General features: G+C 37.5%; 2 protein-coding genes and 1 pseudogene across 6 annotated transcripts in view; 2 read left to right on the top strand and 1 right to left on the bottom strand.

Moving 5' to 3' along the window:
- LOC117990791 (uncharacterized protein DDB_G0287625-like) overlaps positions 1–27,925 on the top strand; it is a 242,750-nt gene that overhangs the window by 61,516 nt on the left and 153,309 nt on the right. The window lies entirely within an intron of this gene.
- LOC117990632 (atlastin-like) lies at positions 223–24,371 on the top strand (annotated as a pseudogene).
- atl (atlastin GTPase) overlaps positions 22,646–27,925 on the bottom strand; it is a 28,098-nt gene continuing 22,818 nt past the window's right edge. For 4 of the 5 annotated variants that reach the window (XM_034978089.2, XM_034978091.2, XM_034978088.2 and 1 more), the window contains one exon: positions 22,646–27,715. In XM_034978089.2, coding sequence (XP_034833980.1) covers positions 27,593–27,715 — 123 coding nt within the window. In that variant the 3' untranslated portion in view covers positions 22,646–27,592. The remainder of the gene's footprint in view (positions 27,716–27,925) is intronic. The other variant, XM_069504602.1, reaches the window with a different exon arrangement.

Genomic DNA, 27,925 nt, shown 5'->3' with positions numbered 1-27,925 from the left:
ACTTTTAGATTTAAATTATTAAAAAGAAAATGCCATATCTACACTCTCGGTTTCCAATGGACGACTCGTCACTCGAGTCGAATAATATTTGGTCTATGGTTAATTGGACCAAATGTTTGCCCCAAATTGCATACTATTTCCGAACGAAATGACCATAATGGCTCTATAATAATCATTAATATTAGCTGTCAAATAATTGTCAATGTCAATTTATGAAAAACAAAGAAAATCCTCGAGTGGTCCTCGAGTACACGAATTTTCGGTCGATAAAATCTGCATGGAAAAGAAAGTATTATTGGAAAACTATCACAGGAGGTTACTAGCCGAAGTACAAAACTGTGAGCTAATAACAACCATGAATAAAGAAACTATAGTTAGCAGCAGACCGGATCGAGAGATTCGGAAAACTGTAGTGAGGCCGGGAGACTATACCATGGTACCATACGAGGACTCGCGTTGTAAGATCAGACTTTGCAATGTGAAGAGTGAAAACAAAGCCGGGCCGTGTGAAATTGACCCAGAATGTCGTATACTCAACTCTCCGTTTGATGGGAACGTAATAATCGGTGATATGGATTCGTATATTGACAAAGATTTCGAGTTGGTTCTGCAGCAGATGTGCTTAGGAGAAGTTTGTGACGCGCGTTTTATATACAGGAATGTGTTCGGAGATCTAATGCAAGAGATTTCCTGTAGGCTAGAGTTGGTGGATTTGACAGAGGAGCAGTTGATAAGCGACTGGAGCTGGGCGAGGTTATTCGAGTCTGCAGTGCATCATAAGGTAATCAGCACCCAAAATATAAAAGCGAAAGTGTCTTTGTTCTTCAATCACGTCACAATAGATCTACGTGATTTTTTGAGACCTGGGAGAGTGACAGAGAAACTGAAATGGAGAAAGAAAATAAAACCTGCTTTCTTTATTGGATTTGAATTGGTATTTTAATTTAATTTAATTTAAATATCTTTATTGCTTAATACTATGACAAAGAATAAAAAATACAGGATATACGTAATAACAAAGGGACATTATTATTATTATTTTATTACTAAATCATAGATGTTATATTTTATAAAAAGTATTTTTTTTATTTTTTTCAAGGAACGGGGAGTGCAACTAGTGAAGGATAAGAGGATAGTGGACGGGTTCCGAAGGTTCTCCAAGGCTCTGAAGATGTTGGTGGCCATTGAGCCCGTGGACAGGGTGAGGGTTGATGAAGAGAGAATTAAGGAGCTGCTCAATATGAGGGTGAGGATCTAGTGTTATTCCTTTTTTAGGGTTCCCTACCTCAAAAAGAAAAAAGGAACTTATAGGATCACTTTCTTTTCTGTCTCTGTCTGTCATGTCTGTCAAGAAACCTAGAGGATACTTCCCGTTGACCTAGAATTATGAAATTTGGTATAGCAGACAATTATTGGAAAAATCTAAAAACTGCAAATTTGTGGTACATTACAAAAAAAAAATTAAAATATGTTCATAAACAAGTAATTAGTATTTTCAACTTTTAAAGTAAGATTACTATACCAAGTGGGGTATAATATAAAAGGCTTTACTTGTACATTATAAAACAGATGTTTATTTATTTGTATGCATGTAATTATAGTTTTTAATTTATCTTACAAAATGTCGAAAAAATATGAGGAATAGAATAGAAATATTTTTTATTCAATTAAACTTTTACAAGTATGTACATACTTCTGAATTGTCAAATGCATCTACCACTGGTTTGGAATACCTACAGAAAGCTTAACAGGTTTCTATAACTGCACTAAACTACAATATTGCAGCTCTTGTTGTTATTTATTTTTAAAATGAATTGGTGTAACATCCCAGATGTTGTCTATTACATTGATGTTGACTATTGTCCTATCAGTACCCATATTATAAATGCAAAAATGTGTTTGTTTGTCGGTTTGTCCCATAGAGCAGAAACAAAGAGGAGTTGGCCTAAGCAACTGTGCACTGTGATTTTCAACTAGGTCCTGACGTCATCACTGTGGGCGGGGCCTTAGTTAGTATGCTGTCTGCGTTCGTCAGGTTCACATATATTGAGACTCGTATTATCGGTGTGTTTTCGCGTTTTTAAGAACAAAAGGATGAAGTGTTGTGTTTTATCGTGTCAAAGTTATTCAGACAGACGTTCTGATGCTATAAATGGTATCACATTTCATTTGTAAGTAATTTTATACGTAATTTCTACACTTATTGACATCTAGTGTGAGATAGCTGAACTATGTAGTGACATCAATATATCGATGTTAGGTCGCTAAGCGAGTAGTTTTGCTACTAACCCGCAGATGGAAAATTGAGAAGTGGGCGGCGTTCCACAACCCCTCACCCCGCAAAATGTCACTCGATATTTCATAGGGAAATCTTAATACAACATCTCCTCTTTGTTTCTGCTCTATGGTTTGTCCTTCAATTACGTCGCAATCGATTGACGTGATGTTTTGCATAGGTAAGTTACTTTTTATCCCGGAAAATCAAAGAGTTCCCATGGGATTTTTAAAAAACTAAATCCACGCGTACGAAGTCGCGGGCATCAGCTGGTATTAAATAAATAGATTGAATTTTGAATTTTCGTGAATTTTGTTTCCAGGTAAAGTTATTCAACAACATGGCCCACTGCCAACTTCAATTCGAAGAGTATGGCGCAACTCTAGACTTGTGTAGCAGGGCCTTGACCCTGGACCCGGACAATATCAAGTCCCTATACAGGCGCAGCATTGCCTATACGGGCCTCTTCATGTACGAGGAGGCCTGGGGTGATATACAGCGGGCGTTGGAGATAGACCCTATGGATAAGGCCTCCATAGCTAAGGCCAAAGAGTTGAGGCCTCACATAGAGAGGATTAATAAGGACTACTCGAATGTTATTAAGAAAATGTTTGGTTAGGTTTATTTTATTTAGCATTTTTTCAAATGTACTGTTTTTCTTTTGAGAAACTTAGGTGCAATGCCCACCTGCAGAGTGAAGAGGAGATGAGGTGCAGTGTATTTTTCAATAAACATTCAAACCAAGCTTTATTTGCACAGGGGCGCATCCTTTGAGTCTAAATGTTTTGTTTTCATTATACCAATTTCAACCAAATGTCAAGTAAATGAAGCATAGTTTATTTCTTGTAAAAAACTTGACAGTCAGTAGGCACTGCCAACAGAAGTGAATTCTGGTCCAATAATTTCTAATTTAATCTGTATATATAAAATTCAAAGTCCTGACTGACTGGCTGACTTATATATCAATGCACAGCTAAACCACTAGTCCTAGAGACATGCAATTTAGAGGTTGTGTTCTTTGTAAAAAGTAGGTATGCACTAAGAAAGGATTTTTCGAAATTCTACCCCTAAGTGGGTGAAATGGGAGTTGGAAATTTATGTAGTCCACGCGGAGGAAGTCGCGAGCATAAGCTAGTTTAATTTAATACATCTTTAATCTTTATGGCTTTATACAATGACAAAAAATAAAAATTACAGGATATGCTAAAAACAAAGGGCAACCTCTTATTTATTCCCTCTGTTTGTCTTCTCAGTATAAAATGAAGTCTACTTACTTAATTAAGTAAAATTTTATTTATTTAATTTTTCTAGAATTCTACAAAGTTGATTGATTGATTGGCATTTATTTTATTTGGTTATCAAATTGCTCATATTATATTAGGACTAAAATTAATGAACTAAAGTATGTATATGTTAATGGTGAAGACCTATATAAATTTTGAGCTTTAATGTTCTAATATTTGTTAAGTATGTATTTAATAATAATTATTATTATTTAAATGACAATATTATTAAGTCATTGCGTAGTTTGTATGAAAAAATATGTTGTGTTGTTCATATGTTTAAAAAAAAAGATATAGATATTGATTTAAAAACTAATATTATTGGTTGAAATATAATCATAATGGTAAATGGACTGGATTTTTATGTCAATGAAGGACATTTTTAGATGAATTGTACAGAGTAGGTATGTTCCTGTGAGAAATCAAGTTTATATTGAGGCTGATTCTCTTGCACACAATTTCTACTAAACTAAATTAACAGGTCTAAATCTAGTGCTATCCTTTCCAGCAAGCAACACTATGAAAGGGATAGCAATAGATTTAGACGTGTCATTTTAGTTTAGTTTAGAGATTGTGTACAACGGAATTAGCCACATTATAATAATAAGTAGGTATATTGTAGTGTGTAGTTATTAATTTAGTAATATAGTCTTCTAGAATCTTGAATACTATAAGTATGCATAATATATTGTTGAATTAAACTATACTTAATCGATTAAAAAAAAAGATGCTTCTTAAGATGAAATGTATTGTATTATATTCTATAAATGTATATCATGTAGCATATTAGCTAAATCTAGACAATTTTCGTCTGTAATTTGAAAACTTTTCATTGAGTCAGTCAATTTTAACAACATTTAAAAAAGTTTTCTTTACTATACTATACTATACCTAATTAAAACGGTTTTTCAATAGCTGTTACGTTCGTTAACAGTAAATTTTAAAACCACTATGTAGTAGTTGGTTTTAAAAATCCTACTTAATAAACTTTAATTCTGACTTGATCTATTCGTTAAAATAGTATAGAATAATAATAAATAAAATAAATAAAATAAATAAAATAATCATTTATTTGCAAGAATGTTTGTACAAGAAAGATGAAAATTACACTATAATCAGAGGCCATAACATTCTACTAAATTAATAGTGTGCAAATATTTTTGAGTACCAATTTGTAAAATAATTACTTAATAGTCAATGAAACAAAAAATTAAATTAATAGTCAAAAAACAATTATAATCAAAATACATAATAATGATTAGGTACAATTTTATAATGTCACAAAGTCAGAAATTATACCATGGTATTAATATTATCCTCGAAGAACTCATTCACCGCATAATAGCACCTATTTAACAATAGTTGAAACAGTTTTGATTTAAAAATACTTGTATTCAGTTTTTTTAAGCTTTCTGGTAACTTATTATAGATGCGTATGGCCATGCAATACACGTTTTTTTGGTATAAATTTATTCTTTGTCTTGGCACTACAAGTTTGTTTTCAAATCTATTCGACCTTGAAATTGTGTCAGCCGTACTCAAAAAATAATTTCTATGCTTATGTACAAAAACAGATGTTTCGAGTATATAGAGGCACGGGAGAGGTAATACCTTGCAACTTTTAAAAAGTGGCTTACAAGTTTGTAGGGGTTCAGCTCCACATATAGCTCTAATACATTTTTTTTGGACCCTAAAAGCTCTTAAAACATCCACGGAATTACCCCACAGGATGAGACCGTAACGTAGGAGAGAGGAAACATACCCATGATATGCGCAAAGAGCTGCTTCTTTAGATGTCACTCTTTTTAGTTTATATAAAGCGTACACAAATCGATCTAATTTTTTACATATCGTGTCTACATGAAGTTTCCAATTTAAAAATTTATCCATTATCACACCAAGGAATACAGTTTGATCTACATGTTCGATGCTTAAATTATTACACATGACTTTAGTATTTATGGGAGTACTGCTATATGTTTGAAACTGTATATATTTAGTCTTGCTAACGTTTATTGATAAATTATTTTGACTCATCCATTGAACAATATTGCCCAGACTTTCATTAATTTCCTGTTCAAAACTTTCTTTATTTTTACATTGTATTATGAGAGTCGTGTCATCAGCATATTGCACACACTTGCACTCAACAGAGTCAGGAAGGTCATTTGCGTACAAGAGGAATAATAGTGGCCCCAGTATGCTTCCTTGTGGTACACCGCATTTATTTATTTTATAGTTGGAAGTATATAATAGTTTTGTATTACCACGGATTTTGCTTATTTGTACACATTGCTGTCTATTATTTACGTAGCTAAGTAGCCATTGGTGTGCATTTCCTCGTATTCCATAATTCAGCAGTTTATTCAAAAGTATTTTGTGACTGACGAGATCAAACGCTTTTGACATATCAAGGAAAATGCATGCCACAGGGATTTTCTTGTTTAAACTCTCAGTTATTAGTTTTGTCAGGGTAAAACAAGCTAATGATGTGGAGCTGTTTTTTAAAAATCCGAATTGTTCGGGTTTCAATATTTTATGTTTGGAGACAAATTGGTATATTCTTTTGTACATAACTTTTTCGAATACTTTCGCTATGATAGGTATAAGTGTTATTGGTCTATAATTATTAGGGTCTTTTGTCGACCCTTTTTTATGTATTGGCTTTACCACTGAGTATTTAAGTCGTGTTGGAAATTCTCCTTGTAAAAAGGACAGGTTTATAATGTGACTCAGAGGACGTGATAAGTGTTTGGAACAAAGTTTGATCACTCTTGTATTTATTTCATCGTAACCTGTAGAATTTGTGTTCTTTAGCTCCATAATAGTTTTATATATTTCAGTGTCATCTGTGGGATATAGGTAAATGCTATCTTTTATATTGTTATCAATATTGTCATATGAGAGGGATGTATGAGGTGTTTTGTTAGTTAGATTTATAAAATACTCATTAAATTTTTCTGCTATTTTCTTTGCGGTAATATATTCAATACTGTCCATTTCTATACTATTTATTTCCCTATTTTTATTTTCCTTTGCTGGTACAGTATATTTCTTTATTATATTCCAAGCAGCTTTACACTTATTTTTTGAACTTATAACATATCTAGAATTGGTCATACGTTGTGCCTGTGTAATGCATTTCTTAAATAATTTATTATAATTTTTGTATTTAATCTTATTTATTTTCTTATCTGAAGAGTTCAGTCGATATGATAAATATAGAATTCTCTTACGAATGCAGCACTTCCTTATACCTCTAGTGATCCAGGCGCTAACTTTCTTATTTGCGGTAACTTTAACTTTAATTAAAGGAAAACATAGTTTATAAAATAGAGTAAGTGTGTCATGAAAGGAATCAAATGAACTATTTGTCCCAGTGCTGTCAAGTATCTCGCTAAAAGTTAATGATGCTATGCAATCACAGAATTTTTCAGTATTATCTTCACTAAGGTCGCGTTTAAATTCAAACCAATAGGAGAGTTTATTTTTGTTACTAGCATTAATGGGAGTGTCAAAAGTTATTGATTGACAGGTTTCATGATCAGATAATCCCATATAGTGCAGTTCAGCTTTTACGTCCGGTATATTACTAGCAATTATATCTATACAGGATTTTTTCCGAGTAGGTTTTAGTATATGATGGTTCAAATTGCAATTATCTAGAATCGATTGAAGTTCCTGTGTTGATGGATTTTTCGTGAGTAGGTCTATATTCCAATCGCCACATAGTATAATGCGCTTTTGTTTCTTTTTGATCAATATATTGGTCAGACTTCTAAGATTTTGGAGAAATTGGTTAACGTTCGAGTTAGGTATTCGATATATGCAGACAATAATGGCATTGATGGATGTTATTTCGGTGGCGCAATACTCAAAAAGGTATGGTATAGGTTTGACGGATAATGCTATTGGCTTATTTTCCAAATATTTTTTTAGGAGAATACAGCTTCCACCTCTTCGTTCCGAACTTCTAGAGAAAGATGCCGCTAATTTGTAGTTCTTTAGGTTCAAGTTTGATTCAGAGCCATTTTTTATAAAAGTCTCGGTTAAGCAAACTATGTCAATGTCACCAATTCTTTGTGCAAGGTAATAAGTGTAGAATATCACTACCAATGTTATAAATGCGAAAGTGTGCTTGTTTGTTGGTTTGTCCTTCAATCACGTCCCAACGGAACAACTGATCGACGTGATTTTTTGTATGGGTATAGTTTAATACCTGGAGAGTTACATAGGCTACATTTATCCCGGAAAATGAAAGAGCTCCCACGGGATTTCTTAAAACCTAAATCCACGCGTACGAAGACGCGGGCCTCAGCTAGTAATATTATTAAGTACTAGATGATGCCCGCGACTTCGTCCGCGTGGATTTAGGTTTTTAAAAATCCCATGGGAATACTTTAATTTTCTGGGATAAAAAGCAGCCTATGTCCTTCCCCGGGATGTAAGCTATCTCTGTACCAAATTTCATCATAATCGGTTTAACTGTTGGGCCGTGAAAAGCTAGCAGACAGACAACGCCCCGTACAACCGCACAGTCCCTGCGGTAACCCGGTGGGGGCGAGCGCGGGCGCCGTGCGGATGTGCGGGGCCTCCACCCCCCTCATACCCCGATTACCATCTCAACCTGTCGCGTACTATAGGTACCTGTAAAACTAGGAAATATAATTATTAAAAACTAAAAAATATAGTATAGTCCGTAAATAATGACTCCTCACGCGTCATTTTAACTCTATGGGTCAACTGTCATACTACATGGACTAAAATCGTACTTTTGACATGAAATTTGACACAGAAAGTTAAAATTGTGCGTGAGGAGTTAAATTTTACGCGTTATATATATCTGTGTATCACAATCACCGCACAATATAATATTAGCATGTAAATTGCAAGTCCTACATATAAACAAATATAAGTAGGTACAGTACGCGACCGAAAGTGATGAACATCGGCCTTTAGAATGACATCCTTATGTCGTCGACATTCCATCTACACGCACGAAACGTTTTGCGTCATCATTCCGCATACGTATGGCTAACGTTTGGAATACTCTTCCACGATATGTGTTTCCTACCAATTACAACCCGGGTATCTTTAAAACGAGAGTGAATAGGCATCTTCTAGGTAAACGCGTCCCATCTTAGGCCACATCATCACTTCCCATCAGGTGTGATTGTGGTCAAGCGTATACCTATAATGAATAAAAAAAAAAACAGGTTTGTATAGCGTTGTCTCTGTCACTTATACCCGTTATATAACGTTTTATCGGACTGAACGACCAAGACAGTCGGTGTTCTAAAAATCTGCTATCTCCTTCTAAAGATCGATGTTCATCACTTTTGGCCGCGTACTGAATATAGGACGTATAGAGGTATCAGAAGTTGTAAAAATAAGATAATGAACTTTAGGAGGAAATGTTATATTTAACACACAATAGTAGGCTATCTATTGTAGCAGTCAATCGCGGTCAAATAAATTGACCTACTGTACGGTGGCTATACTGGAATATTTCGCAAGGAGGTACCAATATACATTATTGTCATCAATGTGACTTGTAATAATAGAAAATTAAATCGTTGCATTTTTACGCACAAGTTTTATTTCTCTATAACATTTTAGCTGTGATAGCCTAGTGGTTAGGACGTCCGCCTTCTAATCGGAGGTCGGGGGTTCGATCCCGCACCTCTAACTTCGGATTTATGTGCGTTTTTAAGTAAGTAATTAAAATATCACTTGCTTTAACGGTGAAGGAAAACATCGTGAGAAGTTCTTCATAATGTTCTCAAAGGTGTGTGAAGTCTGCCAATCCGAACTTGGCCAGCGTGGTAAATTTGGCCAAAACCCTTCTCACTCTGAGAGGTGACCCGTGCTCTGTAGTGAGCTGGTGATGGGGTGATCATGATGATGATAACCTTTTGGAGTTGAAATTTTGATAGAATGTGTTTTCTATTGCCATTATAACAGCCAATACGAATTGCTATGCTCTACTTGTATGGAATAGTGACAAAAAGTCGTCAACGCACTGCACGCGATTCGTGACGGACGGGACGCACGGAATGAAAGTATTCAGCATAGAGTAGTAAATATTGACGTCAGCACTAGACTGAAGTTTCGAGATGATTTGTATTTCGGCTGACGTCAAAATGACGTCATTTCGATGTTAATGAGACATCGTTCCAGCGCAATAGCAATTTGAGGGACTTATAAGTTATAACAAAACAAAGTCTGCGACACTAAAGTCATTGACTTATATGTATATTACTTCGTATGGACAGGACCATTTAACAAACAAAATGGCACCGACTCAGTGGTGCTTTAACAACAATGCAACCTCAGTGACGTCTGGATTTCAAACGGATCTAAGAGGTGGCGCGGATTTATTTAGTTCCAAAACCGTGAAAAATTTTGTTCGCTTGACCATTATCTTGTCATTTATGCACTAAAGCAGGTTTTATTTCTCGCAAGTATGATATCATCGCGTCTGACTAGTCACAGAATTGGCGTAGTGGACTCGGACACATATGACATCATACAACCTTACGAAGCTGTACTCTGTAGCGCCTCATATTACGTTGTTTTGTTAGTTACCACGGCGCGCCCATGTGCACAAGACGCGCGAATCTCGTCTTTTTGCTCATTAACATAAAGAACACTATATATTCCGTAATCACTTTCTCTATTTTATCGTGATTTTATCAGACTGTTTATTAAAGTGAGTGTTTTGTTTGCATTTTTGTTTATCTCTTAAATAAAATGATGTAATAAATAATAGCGAGTTGTGTCAGATGGTAATGAATGATTGATTTTCAATGAATTTCTTTGATTGTCGCAATGAAACTGAGTAAATAGGTAGGTGGTAGAGATCGATCGAAGGATTTAATCAGTACCTACTTAAGTAGTTATGGACATGTTTATGGATGTTTTTAATTACGTGATAGTTATCAAAGTTAAGAGCATTGGACATTTGTTTCCTAATTATCAAGGTTACTAAAGCCATAGCAAACATTTTGTTAGTCATCATGCAACGATAAATTTTGTGTTAAGGTTCCGTATCCAAACAGTAAAACGGGACTGTATTATTAAGACTCCGCTGTCCGTCCGTCTGTCACCAGGCTGTAACTCATGAACCGTGATAGTTAGACAGTTGAAATTTTCACAGACGATGTATTTCTGTTGTCGTTATAAGAACAAATACTAAAAAAAAAAACAATAAAATACTTAAATATTTATGGGGGCTAATACCATACAATACAACCAACGTGATTTTTTTGCCGTTTTTATAGATAATGGTACGGAACCCGCCGTGCACGAGTCCAACTCGCACTTGGCCGGTTTTTTTTAATAGTTAGTTCTTAAATTTTAGCTTTAATTCTGCTGTTTTTTCTAAACACATATTTATGTGCTAGGTAGGTAGGTATGATGTATGTTTACCTACAGGTACTGATTTTGTTCTACACCTAGTTTTTTTAGTTTGTAAACGATAGCCTTCTGACCTCCACAACCCGCTGAATAGGTATTTAAAACACAGAGTAGGTACCTACCTAACCTATACATTGTGTTGTGTATTGAGATGTACCTACCTACCTAAGACGTACGGAAGTGATTGTAATATGTGTATAAGTGGACAAGTGGCCCGCCCCGGCATCGCACGGGTAGCTAATTACAATTTTCGTAGAGGTTTAAAAAAAGATAGCCTACGTCACTCAGGAATAATGTAGCTTTGAAAGAATTTTCAAAATCGGTTTTAGTAATTTCAGAGATTACAAACAAACTTACAAACTTTACCTTTTTATAATATATGTAGGTATAGGTAGGTACTTATAGATATCTGGTAGGTAGATATAACTTATACTTAACACGTTTATTTTAGTTTTAAAAAGAGTGAAATAATTTAAATCACGCATAAGTGGATAGGTATTTACCAAGTAGGTTAATGCTTATTGTATGCAATGTCATTGTGTCAAGGAATTCCGCTTTTATTGAAGCAATGTGCGTAGCAATAGGTGCACCTTACTTAATGAAAACACGACGAGATGTTTGATTCCTCAATGATCACGAGAAAACAAATAGATACCTATCCATAGTTACTTAAGTATAAATAAGTACCTATTTTTCAATAAGTAGGTACACGTAGGTAGTGAAAGCGTAAGATTTACCTAATACTCAACGGATATTCTTCTTTTTTTTTTTTTTTTTTTTTTTTAATACAATAAAACTTAAAGCTAGCCTTATCTAATTACTATATAAATCATGACCGCGTGGAATGGTGCCAAGAATACTGGCTGCATTTCCGCGCTGGACAGCCAGGCTGATCCGCTGCGCAAAAAATGAGCCAGCCCTTCTGTCACCAGTTGAGGCTATTAATCGCGGTGAAATGTCTCGTAAAAAATTTTTAGCACTAAGACTCCATGGCCCCAGGGTCTCCACGGCACAAAAATGTAACTCTCTATAAGAGAGGCATACTTGCGCCGCTTGCCGTTTTCAGCTGTTTCTGCGGATATTTACATTACAGATCTCTGCATATTCAAAAACTCTGCAAAAAAATAATTTCAACCGAAGTACTTATTCAGTTATTCCATCAATTTAAAATCTCAATTGAATACTTGAGAGAGGCGGAAAAAGGTCGTAAACTATTTAGCCAGCAACTGAAATAGGTAGGTATTCGTTTTTCCTGCATTTTATTTCTGCAACAGGGAATTTAATCAATGTTAGATACCTACCTATAGTATACGCGATATGTTGACATGGCAATCAGGGTATGAGGCGGGGGATGCCCCGCACACCCGCGCTCGCCCGCACCAAGTAAGCGCGGGAACTGGGCGATACCCCGTTTGCTTTGTCGACCTGTCGCGAACTACAGATATACTTGTAGGTATTATACCTATCAGTTTAAATAAATGCAGATAAAACATGGAAGACCTTAAATCCGGACGTGGTATACAAGTGGTGACCCCAGGGCCGGAGCACACGTTTGCCCTAGACGAGGAGGCGCTGGAGTCCCTGCTGTTACGAGACGACGTCAAGGACTGCTCGATCGTCGTCATCTCCGTAGCCGGCGCCTTCAGGAAGGGCAAGTCCTTCCTGCTGGACTTCTTCCTCCGGTATATGCACCATAAGGTTAGTAATAGCGTCATCTGTTGGTGTAGGTTTAGTACGCGACAGGTCGAGATAGCAATCGGGGTATGAGGTAAGTCGTGGAGGGACCCCCAACACCCGAGCAACGCCCGCGTTGTCCCGCACTGGGCTAGCAAGGGTGCTGTGCGGGGCGTCCCCACCCCGTTTGCTATCTCGACCTGTCGCGTACTATTCCTATCTACCATTTTGTCCTCAACCGATTTAAACGTCCGCTGCTGAATGCTGAGCATAGGTTTCTTCAAACTAAGGATTACCACACGCCACTGTCTAGCGACTAACACCACTTGAACCCTGCTACTCGTTAGATAATTTCCATCCACCTAGTGGGGGGTTTGCCAACGCTGCGATTTCCGGTGTGAGGTCGCCTTTTCGGTGACAGGAAGGTGCATGTTTCTGCCTTTACGCACAAAGGATTTTGAAAGAAGTATGCATAATATTCCTCATGATACGCCCATGGTTTTGACAGAAGTAAATATGCACATTTCTTATGTTCCTCATGATTTCTGTAGAAATATGCATGTTTCATCATCATCATGATTTTCTAACGAACTTATTCGTGACCAAGTCGACTCCCTACGAATTGGCTTGGAGTTGAACTGCCAAATCCCCAAGATTAAAGATTAGGCCGTTCTCAACCTAAGAAACTGCTGTTCTACAGAATATTATTAAAATTCTATTCGCCCAATAAGCTTACTTTAAGAAACCTGTACATTTCAGTATAATCTTGGCGGCAGCGGTGATTGGCTGGGCAGCGAGGACGAGCCGCTGCAGGGCTTCGGCTGGCGCGGGGGCTCCGAGCGCGACACCACCGGCCTGTTGCTGTGGTCACAACCCTTCAAAACTACCCTGGAAAATGGAGAGAAGGTAGCTTTTCCTTTATCTCCTCCTTTATTTATCCTCTACGCATCTTTATAAAGACATTCTCAGGAGAGATCTGCAGCATCAGGAGAGATATGGAATCTGCTAAATGGTGTTCAATCAGTCAATGAATCAGCTGTTTACGTCATAGCTTGATAGTCTGCCACATCCACCCTCGTCCCTCCACCTTCTTAAGGTCGTCAGTTCTGGTTATCCACAATGCGCTTGCTGGACGCAGTCTCCACTGCAGAACAGCGACCAGCGACTATCACTTCTGCGACGGCCACGTCTGGCGAGGACATTTGCAAGCAATGAACAAAGGCAAAGTTCATACATTGGGATGTGTGGGATTGGTTCTGTCATATCACGCTCCTCAGCACGCTGAGCGACTATTAATCCTCCGAATCCTCTTATCTTGAAACTTGTCTCAAATCCCTGTGTGCCATGTTCCAGGTAGTAATTTACCTGATGGACACGCAAGGCACGTTCGACAGCGAGTCCACGGTGCGTGACAACGCCACGGTGTTCGCGCTGTCCACCATGCTGTCGTCTGTGCAGATCTACAACCTCTCGCAGAACATCGAGGAGGACGACTTGCAGCATTTACAGGTCAGCACTCATATTTTCAAATGCAAACTATGGAGTCCCTCCCTTTGGCGGTGTTCCCACTAGCTATCGACACGGAATTATTCAACGGGCAGATAAACAAATTCCTGAAAGGCCGGCAACGCATTGGCGATTCCTCTGGTGCTGCAAAGATGTGTCTATTAAAGGGCAGTGGTAGTCACTTAACATCTGGTGACCCTACTGTTCGTTTGCTCGATATTTTTATATACTTACTTAAAAAAGTGATTCAACACGCCGTGGTTTTCGTGAGGTCTCCGCTTGATTACAATTTGGCAACCTTATCGGTATCCAGTATCGCTATCTAAAAATCCCTTCCAGGCAACCAAATGGTTTTGCTATATGTAAATCAATGGTAATAACCATAATACAGTTTATGCCTAAAAATGTATTTATAATATCTATCAGTCAGGTAGAAGAACCTTAACCTAAAGACATTAAAATACCTTAAAGAAGAATTGGTGGTTTTAAATATTCTTCATTTAACTTTCAGCTGTTCACGGACTACGGTCGTCTCGCACAAGAGACCAGCGGCGGCAAGCCATTCCAGAGGCTGCAGCTGCTGGTGCGTGACTGGAGCTTTCCCTACGAACACGCGTATGGCGTGGAGGGAGGACAGGAACTGCTCACCAAGAGACTGACGGTAAAGTTGAACGACTGACACAATGGTGTGATTGTCATCATGTTTTAGGCAGTACTTATGTGGCATTAAGTAGGTACTTATTGTATTGTGTTTAGGTATAACAATAACGTGAAGTTTTTAGCCCTGTATGATTATTGGGAACAACTCTCAGCAATATGACGCAAAAAGAGCAAAATTATAAAGCTCTACTTGTATGCTCGTTCCAGGTTCGCGAAGGTCAGCACCATGAGCTTCAGTCCTTAAGAAAGCACATCGCGAGCTGCTTCGAAGAGCTGGCGTGCTTCCTCATGCCGCACCCTGGCCTCAACGTCGCCACCAACCCTGAATTTAATGGCAAACTTTCTGGTTGGTTGAATTTGTTAAGCCATCAGCATCATCATCATGATCAACCCATTCTTTTTTTTTTAATAGATATAGCGAACAAACGAACAGGCAGGTCACCTGATGTTAAGTGATTACCGCCGCCCATGAACATTTGCAGCACCAGAGGAGCCGCCTCCCTGGAGAAAGACAGGCGTAGGTTCCTTTTTATCCCGTAAAAAGAGTTCCCACAGGATTGAAAAAAACTGGTTTCCTCTTCTTTTTTTCAGCCATAAGCCAGGATTTCAAGATAGCCCTGAAACAGTTCGTGCCCATGCTCCTCGCGCCACAGAACTTGATCCCCAAGAGGATCGGCAGCCAGCAGCTCAAGTCCAGGGACTTGTTACTCTACTTCCGTTCTTACATGAACATCTTCAATGGAACCAGCTTGCCGGAACCTAAAACTATTTTAGAGGTATCTACTTACCCACTGTTAAGTTTTATTATAGGTACATTTGTTAGTTTTTAATTGTACGGATCATTAAAATGAAACCATTGTACTTGGCGTCCAATAGACCACAGACAACTTTATTTTTCTTAAATGTCTTAAACTAACCTTTACTCCATTACCATAGATTCACTTTTATATTTAAAGGCAAAGGAAATAAATTACTTTCTATCAGTTAGGAGGTCCGCCTTCTAATCCGCCGTCGGGGGTTCGATCCCGGGCACACACCTCTAACTTTCGGAGTTAGGTATGTGCGTTTTAAGTATTTAAATATCACATGCTTTAACGGTGAAGGAAAACATTGTGAGGAAACCTGCATGCCTGAGAGTTCTCCATAATGTTCTCAAAGGTATGTGAAGTCTACCAATCCGCACATGGCCAGCGTGGTAGACTATGGCCAAAACCCTCCTCACTCTGAAAGGAGACCCGTGCTCTGTATTGAGCCGGCGCGGCGCGGCGATGGGTTGATCATGATATTGATGATTGTCACCAGGCAACAGCAGAAGCGAACAACCTCTCAGCGGTCGCTGAAGCCAAGGAAGTGTACGAGACCCTGATGGAGGAGATCGCAGGAGGCGCCAAGCCGTACCTGCAGCCACAACTCTTGGAGGAAGAGCATCGACGAGCAAGAGACAAGGCGTTGCATAGCTTCCACTCTAAGAAGAAGATGGGAGGAGACAGCTTATCGGCGACATATAGAATTAAGTTAACCAAGGTTTGTCAAGTGTTCAAGAATATCACTACCCCTATTATAAATGCGAAAGTGTGTTTGTTTGTTGGTTTGTCCTTCAATCACGTCGCAACGGAGCAATGGATTTTTGCATGGGTGTAGTCAAAGACCAGGAAAGTGACATAGTTAGGCTAGTTTTTATCTTGGAAAATTAAAAACTTCCCACGGGATTTTGAAAAAGGTAAATCCCGCGGACGAAAGCGGGCATCAGTTAGTAATAGAATACATTTTTAGAGGTTTGGACATCCGCCTCCTAATCGAAGGTCGGGGGTTCGATCTCGGGCACGCACCCCTTACTTTTCGGAGTTATGTGTGTTTTAAGTACTTAAAATATGACTTGCTTTAACGGTGAAGGAAAACATCATGAGGAAACCTGCATGCCTGAGAGTTCTCCATAATTTTCGCAAAGGTGTGTGAGGTCTGGCAATTCGCACGTGGTCAGCATGGTGGAATATGGTCTAAACCCTTTTAATACTGAGAGAAGACTCGTTCTCAGTAGTAGGCGACTAAGTCAAAGTCAAATCATTTATACCATCCTACCATTTACTCTATAGGTACATATTCTATAGGTACCTACTTTATGATAGTCAATTGTTCAATTTGTAAGATATTCCCTACCACATTCCCCTTTCAAATTAGCCCGCTTCCATCTTAGACTGCATCATCACTTACCACCAGGTGAGATTGCAGTCAAGGGCTAACATGCATCTGAATAAAAAATGTAATGGTGATAATTGATTTCATTGATGATTATGACTATATCAGCAATAATTTTATTCCATGACATGGTCGCTAACTATGGGCCTCATAAGAAAGCTCAGAGTCACTCAGCGGGCGATGGAGAGAGCTATGTGCGGAGTTTCTCTACGTGATCAATGAGGAAATGAGGAGATCCGTAGGAGAACTAGAGTAACCAACATAGCTCAACGGGTTGCGAAGCTGACGTGGAGATGGGCAGGGCACATAGTTCGTACAACCGATAGACGTTGGGGTCCCAAGGTGCTGGAATGGCGGCCTCGCACCGGAAGACGCAGCGTTGGAAGACCCCTAACTAGGTGGACGGACGACATCAGACGAGTCGCAGGGAGACGCTGGATTCAGGCGGCGCAGGACCGTGGCGTGTGGAAGTCCCTACAAAAGACCTATGTCCAGCAGTGGACGTCTATTAGTTGATGATGATGATGATGATGAATTTAATTCCAGGAGCTAGAAGAGCAATACGAGCAGTACAGACTTCACAACGAAGATAAGAACCTTCTCCGCAAGCTGGGCACGGCGGCCGTGCTGGGCGCGCTGGCTCTGGCCTGCTACCTGGTCTCCATCCTGGCGGGCGTGCTGGGGCTGCAGACCTTCGCGATGCTGGGGCAGACGGCAGCTATCGCCTGCGTGGGCATGCTGTTTGTATGGGCTTACTCTAGGTGAGACTTATTTTTAAGGTGGGAAGACACGGGTCTGCCCGCAAAATTCAAATTTAATTTGGTTTTTCGCAATTTGTAAACTAATACGACAAAGTAGGCATTCAAATTGAGCCCCTAGCAGTTTCATCTTCATAGGCTTGTATAAAAATCTTTACTTGAAAGTGTCCAGTTTAAGAAATTAGTCAAAATAATGAGTTTGACGTGAGCTACTCACAAATTAGTCATTATTTTGCAGCTATTTTGATATCCCATCCGGGTCCTTTTGGAACAGGGACTCAGTGCATATATATTATAGTTATTCCGATGTCTAATAAATGTACAAAAATAATTAATTTATTAACACATTTCTTTTTTGCAGAGCAACTGGCAACATGCGTGAACTAGGCTCGCAAATGGACCAAATAGCGGATTCTGTAAGTACATATGTGGCGGTTGCCACAATAGAAACTAGATGGCGCTGTTCAATCGATGACATAGTCCCGAACAAATGTACCGCCGACAGTACTCGCACTAACAGAGTGTTCTGCAATCTGGACTATTAAAGGAGTTTCAAGATACAACCGTCGTCGGCCCAGCTGGCGCTACCGAGCACAACCAACCGCTCGGTGGGAGATTTCCTTTTGGTACGGTCGAGCCTGTACACCGCTCCCGTACACATATATAACTAGCCACGGCCTATATCTAAGACGAGACCTGAACAAGTTTAGAAATCATGAATTCTCAAGTTGACAGAGGCGGGAATCGAACCAGGGACCTCTTACTGCTACCACTTCATTATTACAAGGCCATCTTGTGTTAGATAAAAATAAAATATATAGAAGCAAAAGGGGAATATTAAGTACCTACTTAGGTAGATACGAATTGTGCACTATAATAATATGTCCCACGCAGTTGGCTAATCTCTACGGAGATTGGCCGCCGTGGCCGAAAGGGAAACGCCCAGTCTTGGCCAAAGTTCATCCATTAATGTTATGAATACTAAAAAAAAAAACTTATTTAATTACTGAAATAAGTATTGCTCGTAACGGTTTGTGCGTAACACTCCGGCGTAATTAATAGACACTCAACTAATTCCGCTCGAAATGACAATTTTGGCAATGTAGGTATTGAAAACAAATAAAAAGGTTTACAAAAGTTCCTCCGAGTTCTATGTCCGAAACAGTGCTTGTTTCTTGATCTGTGATCTCAGTCCTAATGCCTTTCATTAATTTCATTAATGGATGCACTTTGGCCAAAAACCCTTTGACGAATGGGCGTTGCCACAGCCTTCTTTATTGTCTTACAAGGCTGTGGCGTTTCCCTTTAGTCAGGACTCAGGAGCTACGGCACTGATTCTGAGCACAACCTAATATTTTTAGAGCATTCGCATCCTCTTCTTACTAACTTAATTTAAAAAGGACAGACGCAGTTTGACAGTTTTTTTAGATGGTAAACCCCGTGATTTTAGCGCACAGTCGCGAGTCTACTGTTTAAATTTGTAGCATGCACTAAAATTTAGAGTCTTTAAATGTTAAGTTCATGTTCTGTCCCTTTTTAGTATTATTAAAAAGAAAAGGATGTAGATAGTTACTCTAAAATTAGTTTAGAGAAAGACAACGGAGTCGGTGCTATTGTATCATTATTAACGCTGCTCTATTTCCAGGTGATGGAACTGGCAGGCCAATACGCCGGTAGACAAGCAGCGGCCGTGGCTATGAGCTATAGCACCGACAAAACGAGCTACAGCACAGACAAAAAGCAATCGTAGCACCCTATACTTAAAACTCATGTTACCTTGTACGATGCCCTCCGTGTTGTCTCAATGTGCTTTACAATAATAAACTTTATTTAATTAGACATAAGGATAAGTGTATAGATAAGTTTTATACAAGACTAATAAAAGCCGACGACTTCGCCCGCGTTCCAGAATCAATACCCTTATCACAAATGCGAAAGTGTGTTTGTTTGTTGGTTTGTCCTTCAGTCACGTCGCAACGGATTGACGTGATTTGCATGGGTATAAGTAGATAAAGTCCTGGCGAGTGACATAGGCTACTTTTTATCCCGGAAAATCAAAGAGATTTTTAAAAAACCGATTTCCACGCGGACGAAGTCGCGGGCATCAGCTAGTTGTTAATAAATTGTGGGGAATTTCATAATTTTTCAAACATATTACCTACGCGGTAAGCATTTATATGTACAGTACGCGGCAGAAAGTAATGTACATCGGCCTTTAGAATGACATTTCGGCTTTCTCCCTGTCACTCATATCTATGTGACGTTTTGTCGGTCTCAACGACAGAGACAAACACGGGCGGGTCTACAAATCTGCTATCTCCTTCTAAAGGTCGATGCACATTATGTTCCACCGCGTTGTCTCTGTCGTTGAGACCGACAAAACGTCATATAGGTATGAGTGACAGAGTCAACGCTCTACAAAGCCGAAATGTCATTCTAAAGGCCGATGTACATTACTTTCTGCCGCGTACTGTATCAATTTTCACAAAATGTAAATTAATAAAAAAAATGTTTTTATATTGTGCATAAAATAAATATAAATTATTTTTTACATATAACAATACTTTTCATTTAACAATTTCAACTAATAAATAAATTAATTAATCTACATTGCTCCCACTGGGAATCGAACCCACGATCGCAGCACTATACCAGTTTAATTCAAGGCTGTGACTATACTCTCTATCAACGGGGAGAAGTTAGTATAGGGGTCTCTCTGTTACGTTATCTTATACAAACGACAAAGACAAAAACTCAGTGGGCGTTAACTATTTTGAGCTAACCACTCAAAGAAATGTTTTCAATAAACATTCGAAATTCAATTCAAATAGGTATGTGATTGGTTGGTGAATGAAAATGGTTAACGCTCAGACTTTCGTCTTTGTAATTTGTATAGGATTAAGTAACAGAGAGAGAGAGAGAGAGAGAGAGTCTCCGTGGATGAGTAGTACGCCGAGTGCACTGGCCGAGCGCCTTGGGCCAATGTGTACAAGACGCTGGGGAAGAAAATAAAAGATATCATAAACTTTTAGTAATATTTTTTTCATCTTTCAAGTCAATGTTGTCGAGATACACATGCATATTTATAAAAAAAATCATTAGTTTTTTTTCTTTAATTATCCTTTTTATAAATTTAAAACTGACTTAAATTATTAAAATGTAATAATGTAATATTAATAATTCCTGTAATGAAAACAAAGTCAAATAGAGTCGCTAATCGTTACTTAAGATTGAGTTAAAACGAGACAGATTTATGTGAGAGATATAGCTCTGTCTCGTTTTAACTCAATCTTGAGTAACGATTAAGCGACTCTGAGTGCGGCAGGAAGATAAGTAGTTAAAGGAGTTACGATCTGTAAATTAATAACTTAAGCCCTATTCACACCAGGCGTTTAACTGTCATCAATGAACAAGCGTTTATTTTTTTACTATCACAAAGTTACATAACCTCGTCTAAACTACGAATAATACAAGGCTATCATTAAGTTACAGTTACATTTACTACACAATGTGGTTCATTATATTGTAAGCAATCTCTTAAAACTAATGACAGGTCTAATTTAGCTAAATACAATGCTATGCCTTTCAGAATGCTCGCCGCAGAAAAGGATAACAATAAATTTAGACCTAAATTTAAGATTAAAGATTGAGTACAATATAATAATTTTATTAGTCTCAATATAATCAAAATTAAGAGTAAATTGCGCCGTTTTCAACACAACGTAACATTGCAACTGGCGTAAATGAGTATGTAAGCAATCTCTTAAAACTAATGACAGGTCTAATTTAGCTAAATACAATGCTATGCCTTTCAGAATGCTCGCCGCAGAAAAGGATAGCAATAAATTTTGACCTAAATTTAAGATTAAAGATTGAGTACAATATAATAATTTTATTAGTCTCAATATAATCAAAATTAAGAGTAAATTGCGCCGTTTTCAACACAACGTAACATTGCAACTGGCGTAAATGAGTAACTTAATTTTGAAACCATTTTTTTTGTAACTACATCATAAACGCAACTTCAGTGTCATGTGACTTAACTTTGAAAACTTATTTCAGAGGCTTTGTACTTAATAGCGAAATATGGTCTGTGATAGGGGAAAGACTAGCACGAAAATTGTTTACACAGGGTAGCAGTCACTGACTTCATCTAAACCTGCCTTAAATGTTTATAGTTCAAGCGTGGATGGATAGTTCATTGATGGTAGTTTAAATCAAGTGTAAACAGGGTATTATTTTTGAGTTTAGGTAAACAAGCAACGAAATTAAACTCTGAACTTTACAACAAATATAATTCAAAAGTTTTGTTCCCACCATGACAGTAATTTTGAAAAAACACACTTCTCAATTGGCACATTCAAAGGGTACGTACTAAAAAAAAGAGTATAGTTATTAGTAATGTTCGTAAAACACAGATATTTACACAATTCAATCTAGCATTTATAGAATACAGAGATGATGACAATATTAGTTGATACATACATTATTATCATAGGCTCAGAGCTAGTAATAATTTGTTTCATGTACATTCTAAAACAGATTTTTATGTATTTTTGTGTGTTTTTGATTTATCGTGCAAAATGTCAAAAAAATATGACTGTTTTACGGAACCCTCGGTGCGCGAGCCCGACTCGCACTTGGCTGGTTTTTAGTCAAGCGTAAGTTGTCAATAAAAATAAATAAAATTGACTAAATTTTTAATTCTGATCAACTCAGTTTAATGTAAGGATCAATTCGTTGTATCAAAAGAAAAAAATCGGGACATCAGAAGTTGTTTCTAAAAAAGAATGCTACTTAGGACCAAGGTTTTCAGTTTGGTCCTACGTACATACTTTTACAGAAACATCTTTTGATGTCCCGATTTTTATGTCTTTTGTATTTTTTTAATGTTTTGTATGTTTTTCCAAATATCCATCTTTTTGACGATAACTCATGTATACTATATTTTACAGCAAATCGTTTTTTAGAAAAAGGACGGCAAAACAAAATAAGTATAAGCACTTAAATAAATAATTCACTAGCTCTTAGCCTACTGATGTTTTAAGTACGTTCAACAGTGCAACTTAACAAGTGATTTAACTTTAGATTTTCACATCTTGATTCATTTCTATATTTCGAATAATATATATTTTGTGCTGATTTGTAAAATTATTATTATTATTGTACAGTGATTTTGTTTCGATAGTCGCTATTAACATGATTTTTTCACTATGGTTTTTGCATTTCATGAAGGCGACTGGCTCACGCCTGTGTTTAAGTCGTATCGCTATAAGTAAGGTACACTGAATGTGTGCGTTTGCAAGCGCTTGCTCGCGAGCGACTGATTGGTCCGACATACACGCACACTTACGCAATGCCCATGTAAACGACGTAGCGTGTAACAAGTTCACTCGCCTTCGTGAATTGCAAGAACTGTATCCACAAAGATTTAATCTATGCGTTTCTAAACATACACAAGTTATTGCTTTATTAATCTAAAAGTAAAAAAGTTTTTAAATTCGTTTAAGGTTAATAATCGATATATTATAATATAATATAATAATATAATAATTAGTGCTATCTCTTTCACAATGCACCAACGGAAAAAGACAGCTTTATTTTCAGACTTGTCAATATATTCAGTACAAAATGAGTTGTCGCGCGCCATTTTAACTTTATCTGTCAACTGTCATGTCAAAAGTACGATTCACCTTTAAAATAAGGACTAAAACCGTACTTTTGACATGACAGTTGAAACACAAAGTTAAAATGGCGCGAGAGAACTCATTTTTTACGCATTAGATAGTGTTATTATGTACTATGTACTAACAAGTCAAAAAGTTTTTACGATAAATCAGTTAAATCGTCAAGGTATGATTTTTGGTGTTAAAATCATAGATGTTAATCGTATAGCTTATTTAGCCACACACAATATTATTGTGATGTAAATAGTTATATAAGCGTGAATAATTATCAAATTCAAAATCAAGCTGTTCAGCTGCTCGATTGCCTGACACAGCTTAGCTATTGGCCAAAATTCATTGACGCAGCAAGAATGCCATAAATTCAGCCAATCACAAGGCTTGATATTATTTCATTCACAACTTTCGCAATCGACCAGCTGGAACAATTAAATGGTGACGCTATCATGCTCTCTCTCTCACTAGGTACACACAACTATAGTGAGCGAGTGAGAGAGTATGATTAGCGCCGCCATTTTTGATGCGATTTTTCATTGGCGCACGTGTTAAGTAGAAATTAATTTTAAAACAGCCAGCTGTGCTTTGCTTCTTCGCTCCTTATAGATTAATCAAGCAATATAAATTTAACCTACGATAGTATTCTACAATTAAAAATAGAATTTGTCTATGACTGTACAAGAATCTTTTCGGTCACAATATCCTACGCTAGCCATCGAGTGGCATATAGGTATACATCCATACTAATATTATAAATGCGAAAATGTGTCTGTTTGTTAGCTTTTCACGATCCATCTCTTTAAATAAGACAAGGCTACTACGACAGACAGACAGACAGACAACAAAGAGATCCTATAAGGGTTCCGTTTTTACTTTTGAGGTACGGAACCCTAAAAATCAAAGAAACCTGTAGGATTTTTAGACGAAGTCGACATCAAATGAGTCGCCGTAAGACCGTGGCGTGTGGAAATCCCTACAAGAGATCTATGTCCAGCAGTGGAATTTTGAATAAATTCTTTGAATTTCCAATTTTTGATGATGATGATGATGATGATAAAATCCACGCAAAGACGCGCATCATTCATTATGCCACTCGATGCCCTGCTCTAATATTATGACCGCAAAATTGAAAACATTCCTCCACCGTTTCCGTGAACACTCCTTTTACCATAAAATTTCTAAAAACCAACCACTAAGCTATGTTAAAATGATTAAAAAGTATTCGTCAAACGTTTTCAACTCTCACGCCTGAACACTGAGACTACTGTTAAAAATTAAGGGCACCTTATATAAGGAGCAAAAAGGTATAATTACAAATTATGAGCATCTATAAGTATAGATTGTTACGGCTATACTCACGAACGGTACGCGGCCTATAGTGATGAATATCGGCCTTTAGAATGACATTTCAGGTTTGTAGAGCGTTGTCTCGGTCACCCACATGTTGTGTCGGTTTCAACGACCGAGACAGTGCTCTATAAATATGCTATCTCCTTCCAAAGATCGATGTTCATCACTTTTGGCCGCGTACTGTATTTAGTCGACGTAAGCCCGACTAGTTTTGAACCCATCTGGGGTCCGTTTTCAGATCGCTGCGCGTCGCGGTTGAGACTCGACGTCGACTAGATACGTAGGTATAGCCGTAACAATATACTATACTTATAATGGAAAAAACAATATATATACTCATGACAGTATAAACTTATGATCAAAATACCTTTTGGGGAAATTAATTGAATACAAATTTAAACTCATTTCCAAGCAAAACTGCCTAAAACTGTAAAATTGAGTCCAAAATGAATTCGATGAAAACGGTAGAAGTACCTACAATATAGTTTTAACAGCTTTCCTTTTTTGCCCCTCCTGGATTTAATTTCGTGTAATTACACCGTAGGGAGCCGTACAAAACGTACAAAACGTAGGGAGCTGGAACACTCCCAGCGTACATTAGCCTAAGACATAAACAATTTCCGTAGATTATTTATTTGTTTTATGACGAAAATAGGATTTCTAAACCACACTTTCAGAAACCAGATTAGTCAACATGACAAAAGAATATCCTTTACAATTTATTTAAGGTGCTTTCGAATATTAAGAGTAGTTTCAACATACGGGCGTCAGAGATTTGAGAATTTTTAAATGTTCTTCCACCACACACCACACTACACAACACTGCTAAATTTTTACAGTATTAAAACCTTAAAATGTTGATAAGATGATATGTTCCTTTGCCACTTCATATAATTTATTGATTTCAACTATTATACAGGGGTTGTAACTTGTATGAAAACATTTCAGTCAGTTTCAAGTTTTTTTAATGTGGATTAGTGGAAGGTGTTACAACCCCCAGCAATGAAGATTGAAGTCTAAATATTTCTGAACGCGAATTGTTTTCATACAAAACAAACATACCACAGATGTTTAAGCATATTTTTACAGCGACATGTTTCAATACACTTTTTTACATTTATTGCCATGTTTGAGCTTTTTCTTAGTACAAATTATAATTAAAAACTTGAATAGATTTAACATTAATAATATTAATATATAGTTTTAATGAGCATATTGCATGAGTGTGATAATAAATAAATCAATGATAAGAATAGGGCACTTTGGAGCGAACAACCACAAACATTATGCTATAGTGAAAAAAAATTTGCACCAATTTCGATCACTGATAACACATTATAATAACGTACAGTACCTACTACCACTTTTAAAAGTTGCATCGGCAAAATTCGTTTGCGCAGAACAGCACAACTAACGCCGACTAAAACCGAATGTACACCAATCAAATACAGACCTTATTGCTTGACGTTAAGGTTTTAAACACGAGAACAACAGAGATTCGTGCTATTTCGGTCAGAATTCTTAAAAAACATAGCACTTAGGAAACATCCAATAGCGGACGGTTGCGCGCTATGATTGGCTGAGATATTTTCGCGCCATTCAATAATAATATTTCTGCGCAGGTACATCAGCGTAACTTAATAAAGTGGTAGTACTGTACTTCTGACCGAATTTCGGCTATGGGGGCCAGTATTAACGGAAACTAGCCAAACTACCCAGGAGATGTTATAGTGCACAAGACGTTTAAATTAACTATACTGTATTTATATTGGGTAGTCTTTAAGTTATTAGGTTTTTGACTGATAATCCATTTCATATTTTGAAATATTTTTGCAGTTTCTAATAATAGAATATTAAAATATTATTCCTAAAAGATTGTTTTTTAATGTGTGACTTATGGTTGTAATTATTACGATTGTATGTGTGTAAACAATTGCAAACATATTGACTAGTTTTAGAATTTAAATCAGCCTGCCATATTAGACTTTTCCCGAAATTTATCTTTATTTTATAACTATTATAGCTTAATAATTTGTAGCTGCTATTCTTATATTTTTTGCAAGCGTAAAACATATACTCAAAAACAATAAGACATAAACAAGGCAATATCTGTTTTATTTTATGACAGTTTCTAAGTACTTTTGAATTCAATGACATCATATTATTATTACTAAACGAATTTTTCATTCTGTGGCACTTACCATCACACCTATTATATATTTTTCTAAAGTTTATGTTCTGTGGCAAAAATAAACATCTTTCTGTATTCTTTATGCTTCTTTTGTATATTCTGTTACACATAATTTCGATACTAGGCAAGGGTGAACAACACAATTTCTTTACGCTTCTATGACACACTTCACTGATATTTGCTGAGTCACAACACTTTGCTAGACCATACACATAGCACGCACATAGGGATATGTAGAACTGTGGGTGGAAACACTTTGATTCACAACACTTGAACAAGCCACAGTGGCACAATGAGCTACAGTAAGGAGATATTTCCCAGTAGCACGAGATTGAGCAGCAGCGGTACATTGATGTGATGTTATTCCACGGTGATGAGCTACACGTTTTGCTTGAGTGACCAGATGCTTTGCAGCAATAGCAAAGTGTACTACAGGGACATATGATACCTCGGCATCCACATATGCAACAGTAAGCCGATGTTATGTCAGTGCTGCCCATGGTAGCGTCACAAAGCCACGCAGGTATGCCACGGTTGCCCTGGGAAGTGCCCACGGGGTGAGTTGTGGTGCCACGCGGGTGCGGAGCGTGAGGGCAGCATCACAAGTGCTTGTGTTTTCCATTGGCGTTGGGCGTGGAAGGCCCCATGGCTCGCTCGGCCGCCGCGGCTGCCGCGTGCTCCATACCTTTCTCTATACCAGCTTGGTACACTGGTTTCATTACCTGGAATATTAAAATATCCTATACTTTAAACGACCAATTCTTGTTTATGTATTCCCTTCGATTGAATTTGAGTTGAAAGGGTTGATTGTTGGTTCTCGGTAGGTGCATTTGACGGTTCAAAAGTACTTGTGAAAGTTATTTGAATAAAAAATATTTGTATTCTATTCTATCATTACCAGATAGAACAGAGAGACAGAAGAAATAACATTA

Source organism: Maniola hyperantus, chromosome 18 (genome assembly GCF_902806685.2).
Source record: "Maniola hyperantus chromosome 18, iAphHyp1.2, whole genome shotgun sequence".
NCBI classification, from domain to species: Eukaryota; Metazoa; Arthropoda; class Insecta; order Lepidoptera; family Nymphalidae; genus Maniola; species Maniola hyperantus.
The sequence above is the reverse complement of the archived record's forward strand: the minus strand, read 5'-3'. Positions and strand labels throughout refer to the sequence as shown.